The sequence below is a fragment of the Arvicanthis niloticus genome, chromosome 8, assembly GCF_011762505.2.
Source record: "Arvicanthis niloticus isolate mArvNil1 chromosome 8, mArvNil1.pat.X, whole genome shotgun sequence".
NCBI classification, from domain to species: Eukaryota; Metazoa; Chordata; class Mammalia; order Rodentia; family Muridae; genus Arvicanthis; species Arvicanthis niloticus.
The window spans coordinates 7,236,868-7,252,937 of record NC_047665.1 but is presented as its reverse complement, the minus strand read 5'-3'; the positions used below and the strand labels follow the sequence as shown (position 1 = coordinate 7,252,937).

Genomic DNA, 16,070 nt, shown 5'->3' with positions numbered 1-16,070 from the left:
TGGCTCTGGAAATCTCTCTTATTCCCTTTAAGATGAGAGCTGTGGTTTTTGCGTTGACACTGATGTGGACACACGAGCTCGGATGCATCCAAGGATGTGGCTAACGGCCATCAGCCAGTAATGCTTGCCAGGGTGTAAATTTGGCTCCGCCATAGCCATTTACTAGATTCAGCTCAGTGCCCCTGGTGGCCCCTCTAGGAGACCCCATAGTTCCTCACAGAGACTGGGAAGTTTTGGATCTTTTGCACATAGGCTACATGAGATCTGTCACTTTTTGGGGGGGCTGCAGAGTGGGGTGTCATTGTGCTATCCTGCCTCTGGCTAGCTGGAGCTCCACAGCAGCAATCTGCCTCCCTTGCCTGGGCCTCTGCCTCTGGCTGCAGAAGCCCATGAAGCTGCAGAACCTGCTTTGTGCTCAGTCAGGTGTGGCCAGCACTCAGCCCCAGGGCTGCCCTAGACTGTAGGAGAGTTAGTGACTCTGACTCAGGAGAGACAGCAGATGGCAGAGGTCTGACTGATGAATTCTCTGTCTTTCCAATAGGTTATTCTAAGATGGGATGTTTCCATCTTGTCTTCTTGGAGAAGTCTGTTGTGCCCAGGGTGTGTGTCAGGTAGCAGCCCCTGTTCCCCTTCCCTGTCCCTCATGTCCCTCTCCGCCGGCTCACTCCGTTCCCCTTCTTCCTGTCCCCGCTGTCTTCCCCTGGATTATAGCTCTCTGGACCTAATAGCATGCTGGCATACGGGGTTTGTCAGGTTCTGTTCCTAAGTAATACAGATGAAGTGTACTGCTGTAATAATCACAATGGTAACCCCCCTTTCTTGTGTACTTTCTGGGTCACCCCATCCTGCTGAAACCTCACACTATGTCACAATGCAGGCATTGTTATTATTGCCCCTTGTGGTAGTCTGAATGAAAAATGTCCCTCAGAGGTGGCACTGTGTGAGGTGGTGCTGTAGCCTTGCTGAAGGAAGCATATCATTGGGGGTGGGCTTTCACAGTCCAGAGCCCCACCCTACTTCCGGTTATCTCTTTCTCCACTTCCTGTTTGTGGCTGAAGAGTGATCTCTTAGTTTACTGATCCCACGACCATGTTTCTCCTGCCATTATGGACGCCCCTCCAACCTGAAACTCTGAACCCAAATAAAAATCCTTGTTTCTGCCTTACTTTGTTCTTGGTCACAGTATTGTATCACAGTAACAGAAAAGCAACTGCTCCATCCCCATCTATAGCTAAGGAACAGCTGGGTACCGGGGCACGTTTTTAATGTCAGCACTCAGGAGGCAGAGGCAGGTAGATCTCTGTGAGTTCAAGGCTAACCTCGGCTACATTGTCAGTTGCAGGCCAGCCTGGGCTACACAGTAGCAAAGTGAGGATTTGAGTCATTTGTTCTTCTAGTTTCAGAACCTAAGCCTTAAAACACGGAGAGTAAAACTCACACCAACCCCAAGGAAACCTGAGTTCTGCAGGGAACTGCTTGCAAGAGGTTCCCAAGGATTCCCAGACACCCAGAGATGGCCTTAGGGAGGGACCATGCTGTGATACTCACGTTGTAAACGCTGGGTTGTACTTTGCACCTCGGTAGTAGGAGTACAGGTTGAACATCCCGATCATGAAGGCCACAAACACCATGATAAAAATGACCATGAACTTGAAGATATCTTTCACAGTTCTTCCCAGGGAGATCTGCAAGGGCCCGAAGCTCTCATTGGCTGGCAGGATGTAGGCAATACGGGAGAAGCTGAGGACAACTGCAATGGCGTACAGCCCTTCTGAGATGATCTGGGGGTCTGACGGCCACCACTTGTCCCTGGCTGAAAGGAAAGAATCTGTGTTACTTGCTGGGGGATGGGGTCTGCTCTGGAAGAATACCCAGTCAGGGATCTTTAAAGACTTGAATTTTATTATTTTATGTCTGCATGTGTGCAGGGACCCAAAAAGGGTAAAGGGGCTTCAGGTCACAGGAGTCACAGGTGCTTGTGAGCCATGTGAGGAGGTGATGGAAGTTGAATGTCCTTTTGCAGAGCAGCAAGTGCTCTGTACTGTTGAGCCATCTCTCTGCCCCGTTAGGCACCAGTAGCATTCTCTGTTGTCAACTCTGCCCTGAGGTGATCTCAGCACACAAGATGCCATGCTCTCACCTGCCTGGAACTTGACTTCAGATCTGATCCATTCCCAGTCATCCCTTCAAGATTCAGTTTAGGAATGATCTCTTTCCAGAAGCTTCCTGTAACTCCAGCAGTCTGGGTGGGGTTCCTGGTCTCCCATGCGTATCCATTATGAAAATGCTACAGGGCTAACCATTATGTTCCCCTCCTCCACACACGGGAGCCGAGCCCCCAACTGGGGAAGCATGAGGAGGCAGTAGAGACACGCATGGGCTGGAATCAGTCAACTGGCTTTCCTGAGCCACACTGTCCCTGTGTGTGATCATGACAGACAATCTCATCAGCCTTAAAGACTTTGACCATTAAGCCTCTTACACAAAGGGCTAGGGTAGGGTCTGTACAAAGCAGGCACTGATAAATGCCTGTGAAGTGACTGAACAAACTAACCACATATTCAGATAGCCACACGGCAGAAGAAATCAGCTTCTGGACCAGGAATCGGAAATGTTTGCCTGTGAACATAATCTTGCTCTCTACCCCTCTCCTCACCCCAAAAGTGTATGCTGTCAGCCCTTCTCACTGACTGAGCGAGAGAGTCTCAAAGGGGATGACCAGTCACACAGGCTTGCTACAACATTACTGGAAGGACAATGTTGGTGTTTATTGGTGAGAGTCCTGGGGCCTGAGGTGCCCTAAGTATCGCTATAGTGGAGTGGGCCTCCACTGGGCCCTAACGCAGGCCTAATGTCTAAGGAACAGCACTCAGTCTAGTTCCTAGGTGTCAGGACAAACTGTGAGTCTCAGGTGAGGGCAGTACCTCCCTCCTGGGACAGTGCCTGCTTCTCACAGTGCCTGGGAAGGAGCACTCCTCAGATGCTAAACATCCTGTATCACCCCAGACTGCACCACTTGGTAAAAAAATGCCCTGCTGACAAAGCCGACAGCATCCCTGTTGAGAACTGCTGAACGAAGCTTAAATGAGAAACATTGAGAAACTGAAATTAGCCCTCACACTAAATTAGCGGTGATTTTCACAACAGCCCCGTAGAGCAGACATTACTGTTGCCATTTTAAAGATTGGATTTGGGGGTATGGGGCCCTTTTTCAGAGCCAGTAAGTGCAAATAGAGAGCATATTACATGGCGATTCTTGGCACCCCACGGGAGATGGAGGGGGAAGGAACCTTATTCTTTTTTTTTTTTCAAAGCTAGGCTCTGTTAAATTAATTATAATAGAGAGAAACCTTTAGTAAGGGAAGCTGTGAACCAGTTTAATGTAGCGCATTCCAAATTACATTTGGAATACAGTAACACAGACTCTAAGTTCTTCCCAAAGTCAGAATTCAGAAGCCCATGAAAGACAATGCATGTTTTCTAAAATACCTGATACCCTCTATAGATAAATAACACATACATTCCACATGAAATCAGAAGTGGCTTCTTCTAATAAACAGACACTAAAATGAATTCCTTTTTAAATGCCACCTGCAACCCACCACCTTCAACCTCAGCTATAACAGTAAAAACTGCTCCCAGGGAGCTGCAGCTTCTAGGAACTATGTTCCTGGAGGCCAAGGCTGGACTTCCGGTCCAGGCGATTCTGCCTGAATGGGTTTTGTCACAGCTGCAGCGCTGGGTGGGCATAAAACAAACGGTACCGCGTGACTCACACGAAGGGCCTCTCATCCTGGAGCTGTTTCCACCAGAAAAAAAAGTCTTTTCACAACCTGAAACTCCCCACCCTGTCCCCCAGCATACTTTTTGATACTGAAATAGTTGGAAGGCTCGCAGGCAAGGCTCGCCACAAGAGGGTGCTCGGCCCCCATAGCTGGAGCACATGCGCGCAGCAAGAGCTCCGGATATTTCCCAAGGTGAACCGAAAAGGCAAGGACAGTAATGTGCTGTGAGCTGAGCTGGGACCTAGTACAACCCACAGAGGAAAAGAAGTTAACCCGGGGACAGTACTGCAGAATGCATCCATCTTTCCTTGAGGCACCAAAGCAGCACAGGCTGGAAAACATATATGATTCAAGAAAAACCTGCATTTGTTAACCAACAAATGCTGGGAGCAGGGCCCAGAAAGCAGTGGTTTTCTGTAACATTTGCGTTATGTGGACAGTTCGCTAAAGGTCACGGCTGTATCCCATAATTCTGTGGTTAGAAGGGTGATTAGTTTTTATCTACCAGGAGGGACATTTGACATTCAAATCCTTTAAAATGTGTACCAGTAATTAATACTTACTAAGCACCAGCTACCTTTTATCACCATTACTTCATCCCCCACACTCAATCCCCCACCTCCATCCCCCTAACCCCCACCTCTACCACGGCCCTCTACCACCCTCACCTCCACCCCTTTAGTATTCTGTCTAAACTCCACCTCCACAGTTACCTGGCAACAGTCAGGTAGGCCTGGCCCACTATAAAAGGGGCTGCTTGCCCCCTCCTCTCTCTCTTAATCTCTTGCTCTCTTGCCTCTAGCCTCTCTCTGTCCCCTCGCTCCTCCCCGCTTCCCTTCCCTTCACCTCTCTCCACTTAGTCATGGCCCGCCTCTACTTCTTCTCTTCTCCCCTCTCTCCTCTCTCCTCTCTCCTCTCTCCTCTCTCCTCTCTCCTCTCTCCTCTCTCCTCTCTCTCTCTCTCTCTCTCTCTCTCTCCCTCTCTCTGCCTCTCTCTGCCTCTCTCTCTGCCTCGACTACCCTCCTGGCCCCCCTCCCCATGCCCTGAATAAACTCTATTCTATACTATACCGGTGTGTGACTGGTCCCTCACGGGAAGAGATGCCTCTGCATGGGCCCACTGAGACATCCCCTTCCCCCATACCTCTCCACACACCTACAGAACATATTCTCTTTATCTCTTTATCTTTTTATAAACACTTCACCCCCACCTCCTTCCCAACCCCCAACCCCCTCTACCACCATGCCCACTACTACCTCCACTCCCAACCCCCCACTCCTTGAACCCCCTGTCCTCCACCCTCCTCCCCAAGCCTTTCCTCCACCTCCACAGTACCTTACCCTGCTAGCATTTTACAACATGGAGTACAGTGATTGAGCTTTAAAAAAAAAAAAAAAAGAAGTAGTATTGATAATAACTGTTACCACCTAGTAAGATTTTACTATGATCATGGATAATGCAAACATCTTCAATCTGCATCATTTTTATTTAACCCAAAACAAGCCTTTTGACATAAGAGTTTTTAATCCTCATCTTACACGTGAGAAGTGGAGACACAAAAGTTAAAAAAAAAAAAAAAAAAAAAAAAAGTAACCTATGGAGCTAGACTTTCACTTCAGCTCTAATTTTAAAACTTGGAGACAAAATTAGCTAATAGGGGCTGGAGAGATGGCTCGGTGGTTAAGAGTGCTGCTTTTCCAGAGGACCCTGGTTCGATTCCCAGCACTCACATGATGGCTCAGAACCTCTGCTAGCACCAGGTATACATGTGGGTGCACAGATGTACATGTATGTAAAACATCCATACACAAAAATAAAAAAAAATTACAGTATGATTTTCAATTAATTGAAGGTCAGGATTTTCTCTTATACGAAATAATATTGTGCTCTGGTAACATCATAAGAGCCCTACTGAGGTAGACTAGAGAGAGAGGAGACTAAGATGACAAAGGAAGATAAAAGAACCCCTCACTGTGGGGTCTAGTTAAAATCTGAGTCAGGAGTTCCAGCACAATTAACACAGGCACTACACCAACATATGGCCAAGTACAGGGAATCTGACAGAAGAGATTGTGGGGAACAGTCTTGACTCACTGGTATATCAAAGACCTCCTGGACTTCTAGAACACTGTTAGTGCAGGCTCTAAGATCAACAGTTAATAAACGGGACCTCACAAAGCTGAAAGGCTTCTGTATGGCAAAGGACACCAACATTTGGTCAAAGTAGCAAACTGCAGAGTGGGAAAATATCTTTACCAACTATAGATCCGATGGAGGGTTAGTAGCTACAATATATAAAGAACTAAAAAGAACTGGACATTAAGAAAACAAACATCCCAGTTAAAAATGGGGTACCCAACTATGTGGGGAGTTCTCAAAATATGAAACACAAATGGCTGGGAAGCCTAAAGAAACAGCCAACACCCTCGGTCATCTGGGAAATGCCAATCAGAACTACTTGGAGATTCCATCTCACACCTGTCAGAATGGCCAAAATCAGTAAAACGAATGAGCCTCACCCCTACCTCGGGAGCTATGGCTGCTGGTGGCTTCTGTGAGGGGGTGGAGCCTCTGTAGGTCGACCATGTTACAGTGGATGCTCCCACCCCCTGTAATAATATACAGGCAGCAAGAACTGGAGTATAGGGGTTAATTTGTTAAACAAGCAAAGGACACAAACTTGGGGTGAGGTTTGGGGAGGTAGGGGTGGGTCTGAGAGGAGTTAGAAGGGAAGGCTTGGGGTGAATATGATCAAAAGACATTGTTAAAATTCTCAAAGAATTAGTAAAGTATTTTAAAAATTAGCCTCGGAGGCTGCCTGCCTTCTTTCTAAAACAAATGTATTTCTAAGCAACCAATGCTACAACGGCAATGACACGTGGGGCCTTTGGGTGCCGCCTTACTGCTTTACAGAGTACAAACATGAACATTTCCGGGAATCTCACAAAGAAGACCCTAAAATTATACTGGAAAACACATTGTAATTCCATTATGCAACTCGTTGCGACCTATAGTTTACTTCAGCCGCTGTCATTCCATCTCACAGGTCCCGGGAGCCAGCCTGTGACCTCCTTCATGCTCACTGGCATAACAAATACAACCTTGGAAGCCACCGGCACCTTTCCGATTTTCATTGGTTTTTGCAGGGAGGCTGACCCAAGGAACTTAACTTGGGTTGCTTCTTCATGAACTCCAACTCTCATTCCTAACGGCTCATTCGGAAAGTATTTTCTGCAGGGCAGTCAAGAATCCCACTGTCACCTAAGTAGAGCTCTAGGTAGACCTCAGACTTCTTGGAGGCAGCAGCCTTAAGTTGTGTTACCAGCTTCCAGGAAACCTGTTTCAAACCGGTATGTTCAATGTATTGATGCCTCTTTTAAGAACCTGCCTCACCGTGAGAAAGAATGTTGGACTAGAGCGAACTTACCTTTGTGCAAAACAGGATTCAGTATGGAAGGACAAATTCAGTATATTATAGTCATGTCTGGGAGGGGGCGGGTTCTTCAGAAACAAAACCAAAAAACAAAACAAAACAAAACAGGAATGTTCCAAGAACCTCCCTGAAACAAACCCATCCTTCCAACACTAAAACTCCATCTCTAAGTCAGGGATTAATTCCACATTCTGTAAGCGTGTTGGGGACACCTGCGTGTGGGCTCTACCCTGCCAGGTTCCAAACCCCAGGTCCTAGGACCAGGCTAAACGCTCCTTGTAACTCACCGTAGGTGAAGTACGCCACTTCCGGCGGAAGTGAGACATTGTGTAACGTCACATCCTGCACGTACTGGTCCACATACAGTTGGGCCTCACTGGCCTTGAGGAAGGCCATGAACCTCGCGGTGAAGGAGGCCACGAAGATGGACAACATGCCGAAATCCAGTAGGTTCCACAAGTGCAGCACGTACTCCCGTGGCCCCTCCTCCCAGATTTCCTTGCATTCGGACCAGATCATTCCTGTGGGAGAAGGCCAGGCCCATCTTTCAGTTACCTTGGCAGATGCCATGGGAACTAGGTAGAAACAAAAATATCAGCCCTGTGGGGATAGCTAGAGACAGAGAGCTGGAAACACCTTCAAACACATACTGGTGAATTTCTGTGACTGGGAGAAGGCATGCCTTTGTCCCCGACCTTATGAGGTAAACCATCTCTGAGAGTGAGTAGAGGATTCCCACCCATGGACGGACTTTGGGGACAGAATGTGGGAGATAAGGCTACAGAACTCACACACTTTAGTATGGAGTAATTATAAATCAGGAAAGAAGGGGGCTGAGGTTGCAGAATTTCTGAAGGTCCCACATGCGATGCAGAATTCCGTTTCCCCAAATTACAGATTTTCTGTTTCTGTGGTTGATTCAGAGGGTTCAAGCATAGGGTTATTGGATTTCCTCCGCTCTTCCTTTAAATAACGAATTGGATTTTAATGTGATAGATGCTCTTGTTACACAGTAAGCGGTGTAGAGGTAGGAGAATGTAATTGAAATGGTACAGGTTTCTCCATCTGTCTTCCTAGACAACCTTGGAAGATGGCCCAGGCAATGGTTCTCAACCTTCCTAATGCTGCGACCCTTTTAAACAGTTCCTCATGATGTGGTGACCCCCAACTATACAATAATTTTTATTACTTCCTAACTGTTATGGATCTTGATATAAATAATCTATGTTTTCTGATGGTCTTGAGTCACGATTCACAGGCTGAGAACCACTGGCGTAGGCTAATACTTTGGTGTGTAGACTTCTAGACCTGTCGCTGTCTGGTACTGGGGGTCACCTTGTAGATGTTCACAATATTTACAACTTCTGCTTTTAATTAAGATTTTTAAAAATGAAATTCCCACCATGCAGAGAAACTGCAGCTAGGGAATGTTCTGTTAGTGCCAGAAATGTCATATACCCCAAGCTGACACCCCTCTCCCCCATTGTCACCTCTTCCCATTGCCCAGTGCCCCTGGCATTCCTGACTCTTCTGTGTGACAATCACAAGAGATTGTCCTTTGATGGACTTTGAGTTACATAGTGCACTTTCAAATGTCAACTCTTAGCAACTAAACAGGTCATGTGGTATTGATTCACTTCTGTCTTGACACCTGCAGTGCATGCGTAATGACCCTGAGGTACAGCGCCACAGCAAAGGCGCAGTGTCAGATCTCCCTGTGGTCTACTATCTCTCTATGTCAGCAGAGCAGCCCATGCAGCAGTTCCCCAGTGGCTCCGCCCCTGGACGTGTGTATGTATCTCTTGCTTCCCCCCAGACTGTACACTAAACCTACTGACAGCGGTGCATGTTACAAAACAGGCTTCTTTGAGGATTCAGCTGCTGAGAACGCCTAGAGTCAAAGATGCTGCCGCCAGTGGGCATTGGTGGTGGCTCTGTCCTCCAGAGGGAGGCTGCCTGGGTCGCAGTGCCACCTCAGAGCACATGACAGTGAGGAACAGATTGTCTTCAGTCTTCAGGGACACTGCCCAAGGATTGTTAGGATCAACATTTGGTGGTGGAAAAGCCCTTCAATTAAAAGGGATTGAAATATTTTTCAAAGGTGAAAAGTAGTCTGAGAGCAGCTGTCTGTATCTTTGTTGATGATTGAAGTTTCCACAGTGAGAAGTGTCCCCAACCCCTACAGTTCTGTTTAAAGGACTTCTCATGGCCTTAGCTTGTTTTTCTCTAAACACAGCATATGTCTCGTGCATACCCTGTCAGACTTCATACAGTAATTCAGTGCATCATAAGTTTCTTAACACTGAAATATATACTTTTCATTTGCCTATTTAAAAGTCTTATTAGAAAACCTATCACAGGCTAGAGAAAAAAAAAAACATGGATTATTTTTACTCTCTCTTCCCCTAGATTAAAATTACCAGTGTCTCAGTGGATGGGGGTAATCAGTTTTAATTTGGCTAACAGTGGGCTTAGGTTCTGGCCTGGTCATTCACTGGCAGTGGGATATTGGATAAGTCCCTTGATTTTTTGAGTGTGTTTTGGAGGAACTTCAAACACTAAAAGCTCTATGAAACTGAAATGGAAATTGTTTTCACTAGACACTGAGAATTATTCCGTGGTCAGATGTCCTTGTCAGTCTTCCTAGATTTAACTATTAATCACCAAGGTTAATTTAAATCATTCCAAGGCCTCAAGTAAAAGTAGCCTGGGATGAGGGTTTGAACAGCTGGAATGCCTAATGAAAACAGCAGTGTGCTTCAGGGAGGGGAACTGGGTCTCCTGCTTTCAAGATGCTAGGGGAGCATATGGGATTATATTGGAGCTGAGGCCCCAGCATGTCGTCAGAGAAATGTTTAGATCTCAGAGTCCCAAGGGGGTAAAGGATGCTTGGTGTTTGAAATTCCTCCAGGCCAAGTTCCTGTTACTCAAAAATGCCTGGAGCTCAGAGAACAAGGTTGTCAATAATTAAGAAAGGGGCTTGGCAGAAAAGGGGGATAGGGCATGCCAGGAAGCCTCAGAGGGCATCAGTGTCTTGATGTACGTGTGAAGTCAGGGTAATGGCTGCAGTCTGTGAAGAGGGGCTTGGCAGAGAAAAAGGCTCCCTTCCGGCCTCTCAGAAGAGCTTCCCTTCAAAGTGTTCTGAGACAGAGCTATGTACATTTTTTAAGTAGTCAGAGGCTCCTACTCTAACCCAGGGTCCCACACTGCCTATTTCCGTAAGTTACTTTCTCACCATGAACTCCGTGAACTCACAGGAAGGAAAATACACCGAGAAGCTCTCCATCCACCCCTAAGATCCAAACATTGTCTCAGGGTTAGCATTTCCAAGGTTTATTTGCTTGCCAGGCAGAAGGATGATATTAATGATTTCCCAATAATTCATCTGTCTCTTTATCCCCTCTCTTCTGACTACAGCAGCCAGTAGTCGTCCAGTTTCTCCTAGGCACCCAGCCTGGGCTAAGCATTTTATGGACGTCACCTGATTCTTCAAAGCATCCTAATTGAGAGCTACTGTAATTATCCCCACTTTGAAGACGAAACACATGTACAAAGTTGGCAAGTTGGTTGTCCAGTGCCATCTTTACCATGCCCTGCATTAGGCACAAGCTTAGGCTGCTTAGTCAGAAACCCTCCATTGATCAGATGTTGAGGCCCAGGCACCAAACTGGGGTCAAAACAACCAAGACAACGCTGGCTGTAGGCATCCATTTGCTGCTTGGCTGTACAGCTAACTCTGATTATGGAGACAGGGATATCACAGCCATGGGACCAACCAGAGTGCTTGCCCACTGTGTATTTGTAGACTCAGGAAAGGTGAATTTATGGAAGAGTGATACTGGGTTAAGGAACACAAAATTAGCCGGGTGAAGGGTAAGGGTGTTCCAGGTATTGGCCATGCGAGAAAAGGTCGGTCTAGGGGAGTGGTTCTCAACCTTCCTAATGCTGTAACCCTTTAATACAGTTCCTCATATTGTGGTGACCCTCAATCATAGGATTATTTTCATTGCTACTTCATAACTTAATTTTGCTACTCTTATGAATCATAATTGTCTTAGTTAGGTTTTACTGCTGTGAACAGACACCATGACCAAGGCAACTCTTATAAGGACAACATTTAATTGGGGCTGGCTTACAGGTTCAGAGGTTCAGTCCATTATCATCAAGGTGGGCGCATGGCAACATCCAGGCAGGCATGGTGCAGGCAGAACTGAGAGTTCTACATCTTCATCTGAACACTGCTAGTGGAAGACTGGCTTCCAGGCAGCCTGGATGAAGGTCTTAAAATCTATGGCCACAATGACACCTACTCCAACGAAGCCACACCTCCTAATAGTGCCACTCCCTGGGCCAAGCATATTCAAACCACCATACCTGATGTGTTTGGACACCCTGGCTAAATACCCAAAGCCTCTATTAAAAGACTGAATTTGTTAAGAACCAGGAAGGAATCACAGAAGCAGGACTGTTTTTCCTCTTGGCTAACTGTGGAGGTGTGATTCCAGAGCTCAGACTCAGTCCTTTTGTAACCAGCTGGCCCAGACACTACAGCTACACATCTGGTGTGTCACTGGACAGGAGAGTTGTGCATCTGTGTTGGCCACTAGTTAAAGGCTTTCTTAGCCGTGACGGGGAGCAGAAGTCCAAGAACATCAGCAGGGGATAAGGCTACTTTATGCTCTTCCATGTTTGAGTGGCTTAGATGCAGGAGTACAGAGAAGCGTTTGTAGACAGCGAGCTCAGGTCTTTCAGAGTCATTACTTTTGCAGTCATTAAAGAGCTCCAGCAGGCATTTAGGGCAAGATCACACTAGTCATTTACTGTTGGTTCTCTAGTACCTGGCGAAGTACCTAATCCTTGATAAAATGCCTAACATTTAGATGGATCTACTGAGAAATAGAAAATGCCAGCCAAGACCTTCAGTGCACCTCCATCAGTGTGTCAGCCACACCATTTATTTCATGCCCTCCCTATGACCTTGCCCCCTGTTAAAGTGAATAATAGAATGCTCAGGACCCCGGAAAGGCTAGGTCCAGGACATGGACACAGATCCAATTCCTGTCATCTACTTAGGAGCTTTGCCTCTGGGTGATCAAACCTTAGGACTTAGCACTCCCTGGCTCCTTTCTCTGGCTCTTGACCCGCCATTCTCTGGGTCTTCCCAAACGTTAACATTGATGTGCCCTGTGGCTGGATCCTTAGTTTATGAGAGTGATAGGATAATTTGCTTAAATATACTGACATACTCAAATTTGTTTCTGACCCCACCCCCACTTCTTCAGAGTTCAGACGCACACACCATTTACTACTTGACCTCTTAAGTGTCTGATAAACTCGGGTTCTCGGCAGATGGTAGAAATAAAAACTATAATACATATCTCAAACTGTAGTCTTCATTTACCTCTCTTCTTCTCCTCCAAAACGCCTCCCCTCACACTCATGTTTCCCATCCTAGTGAATGACTGCCTTTTATACCACTTTGCAAGTAACTGTCCTCAACGGTTCTCTCTTCCTCACATGTGCTTGAACAGTAAATATTAACTTTACCTTCAAACTGTGACCCTCTGCTACCTGTTCTCACTAACCATTTGATGTCCAACTTACTACAGGGACATTGGGACTGGCACCCTGCCTCTGCCTCTGTTCCACAGCTATTCCTTCTTAGCACAGCACTCTTGGGCACACTGAAGTGTTATGACGTCACTTCCGTTAGATCCTACAAAGCTTCTACCCAAGTGGCATCATCACTGTTCTCTCTGACTCTGAAGACCTCAGCAACACTTGTTTGGAACAAGTCCAATTTGCTACCAATTCTAGGCTCAGGGTACCTCACCCCTTCCGGTTAAAACGAGTTCAGTCTACCATGGTAGGGATAAGATGCTCTCTGGCTGCTCAGCTATTCTGGCAGAATCTGAAGACCTGAAAGGAGAGGGATCTACTTGCCTCTCTCTCAAAGAAGGTTGATTACTGATTAGATGTAGGAGACACAGAGGACTATTTCCTTTTACTCTCTAACCCTTAGTGTGATTGTTTGTATATGCTTAGCCCAGGGAGTGGCACTATTTGGAGGTGTGGCCTCATTGGAGTAGGTGTGGCCTTGTTGGAGTAGATGTGTCACTGTGGGCTTGGGCTTTAAGACTGTTATCCTAGCTTCCTAGAAGCTAGTCTTTGACTGGCAGCCTTCAGATAAAGATGTAGAACTCTCAGCTCTGCCTGCACCATCCCTGCCTGGATGCTGACCTGCTCCCCCAACCCCCATGATAATGGACTGAATCTCTGAACCTATAAGCCAGCCCAATTAAATGTTGTCCTTTATAAGACTTGCCTTGGTCATGGTGTCTGTTCACAGCAGTCAAACCCTAACTAAGACACTGAGTCTCCCTCTGTCTCTCAGTCTGTCTCCCTACTTCCCTTTCTCCCTCTCTCTCTTTCACCCCAAGTCAGGCTCTTCCTCTGTAGCCCAAGATGACTTCACATTGGTGATTTTCTTGCCTCAGCCGCCAAGATTACAAGTGCATGTGCTACCATGTCTGGCCTCTTTAGTTCTGATAAAGGTTTCTGCCTCTTTTTTAGAGAATGTATCTTGATTTCTGTTCCCAGAAATTCAATACATTGAAGAACCATTTGCAGACATTCGAAAGAGGCAGCACTGGAGCGTGGCTCCCCTAAGCCAATGGGAAGGCCATTGTCCTTTCTGGAAACCCATGTCCCATGTGCAGCACTCCAGGGGGAGTTCAGAGCAGAGCGTCTGGGTCACTGGCTGGAGAAGGGGTGCTAAGGTGTCCTGTGACAGGCCTCTGAGGGAAGGGTGCCGTGCAATCCTGAGAGCAAACCCACAAGCACAGGCATGCAAAAGGAACCAAGACTCTAGATGTTTAAGTCGGGTCCATGGCTGAGTTCTAAGTCATGGGCACGTGGAGTAGAATTCCACACACAACAGCCAGAAAGCTCACTCTCATGGGGAGACATCTGAGTTGTGACCACCCAGAACTGAAAGGCATTGCTGACACCTGAGGCCTCTGGTAAAGACCCCCGAAGTGCATTCTACAGCACAGAAATAAGTAGTCATGGTAAAATCAGCACCAACCGAATGGTCCTTGTGGTAAAGCTCTTCAGAGGCCCTCTAAGAAAAGTTGAAAAAAAATGACTCAAGGTGATATGCAAGGGTGTAATACCAGTCTGCGTAAGGCCAGTCTTCAGAAGGAAGGCCATGCTGTGGTTTGATGGTGGCTTGTCCCTACCAGAACAGAGGCTCAATGTGCCAGTGTTGGGAGGTTGGGCCCATTGGGCTGATTGGGTCATGGGTGTGGATTAGTGTTTTCCTCACACCAGTAGTGGTTTCTTGGTCCTGTGGAAGATTGGTGATGGGTTGTCATGAGGTGAAGTTGCCTCTGGTATCTTCTTTCATGCACTTGGCTTTGTCTTCCCACATTAAGGATTTATGGTCAATCTTGCCCAGTTTCCTTTTTCTCTATCTTGTGTTATTTTGAAGCAAGGTCAGGGATCATGAAACCACACCCTTGGATTTGTCCCCCACATTCCACCATGAGGTCCTTGTCAGACACAGCTGCCCTATTTCAGGCACCCCCTCCACAACCAAGAACCAAAATAATCCTCTTTGCTTTATGGTTCACCCAGCCTTAGGTTTTCTGTTATAGAAAAAGAAATGGCTCAGGTAACAAAACTCAGATGCTTAACAACACAATTTGTGAGGTACTCATGGATTGATGTTGATGAATGTCAACCTTTAGGAGAAAGACTAGTCAGGAGAAATTACACAAAAGTGACAGAATTTAAAAAGCACCACAAATATAGACAATATATTCAAGGATTTACAGGGATATGCAGCCACACTAAGGAAGGAAATGAGAGATATAAAGATATAAAAAGAATTGAGAAATATGAAAAGAATATGAATTTCACAAAGTGAAAAGTATATCTGAAATGAAAAAAAGACTGGGATTAAAATTCACAGGCATGACAAACAAGGCTGTGAGGGTGTGGGATCAAAAAGAAAGAGAAGAAAACAGACTTTACTGAGTGGCAATACTCTATATAGCCCTAACTAGCTTGCAACTCACTGTGTAGACCAGGCTGGCCTTGGACTCCCAGAAATCTACCTGCCTCTGCCTCCAGAGTGCTGTGCCACTACACCTGGCAATATTACAGAGTTTTTTTTAAACAGATGAAAGTTTCATGATCCCAGACCTTGTTTCAAAATAACATGGGGTGAAGGAAAAAGGGAAGGGGCCAGACTGGCCATAGGTCCCTAATTATTCAAGGTGAGAGACACATGGAGTTTATTCTGTTCTTCTTTTGAGTTTTATATATTTTAAAAACTATCTGTAATAAACATTTTGCAAGTTTCCTCCCTTTAGTAAGAAATCATAGACTTTTCTTCTTCTTCTTCTTCTTCTTCTTCTTCTTCTTCTTCTTCTTCTTCTTCTTCTTCTTCTTCTTCTTCTTCTTCTTCTTCTTCTTTTTTTTTTTCTTTTTTTGGTTTTTCGAGACAGGGTTTCTCTGTGTAGCCCTGGCTGTCCTGGAGCTCACTCTGTAGACCAGGCTGGCCTCGAACTCAGAAATCTGCCTGCCTCTGCCTCCCAAGTGCTGGGATTAAAGACATGCGCCACCACCGCCCGGCTAGACTTTTTTTTCTGTATTGAACAAAGCAATAAAGAGGCCACTAGTGAGTGGCTCTTGTCTCCAGCACTTTAGATGCTTAAGTCCTGAAAACTCGCCTCTGCTCTGATGGGCAAAAGTTGTGTAAGTATGAGAGCCACTGTATGGAGACACACCTGCCCTATGGTGTTAAGGCTCTGACACCTGTGAGGAGCTGTAAGAGGCCTCAGGAA

General features: G+C 46.3%; 1 protein-coding gene across 4 annotated transcripts in view; it reads right to left on the bottom strand.

The window, feature by feature from the left end:
• The window catches only part of Trpc7 (transient receptor potential cation channel subfamily C member 7), a 118,720-nt gene that overhangs the window by 29,057 nt on the left and 73,593 nt on the right, over positions 1–16,070 (bottom strand). For all 4 annotated transcript variants that reach the window (XM_076938925.1, XM_034511109.2, XM_076938926.1 and 1 more), the window contains 2 exons: positions 7,506–7,739; positions 1,549–1,813 (listed from right to left, as the gene is read on the bottom strand). In XM_076938925.1, coding sequence (XP_076795040.1) covers positions 1,549–1,813; positions 7,506–7,739 — 499 coding nt within the window. The remainder of the gene's footprint in view (positions 1–1,548; positions 1,814–7,505; positions 7,740–16,070) is intronic.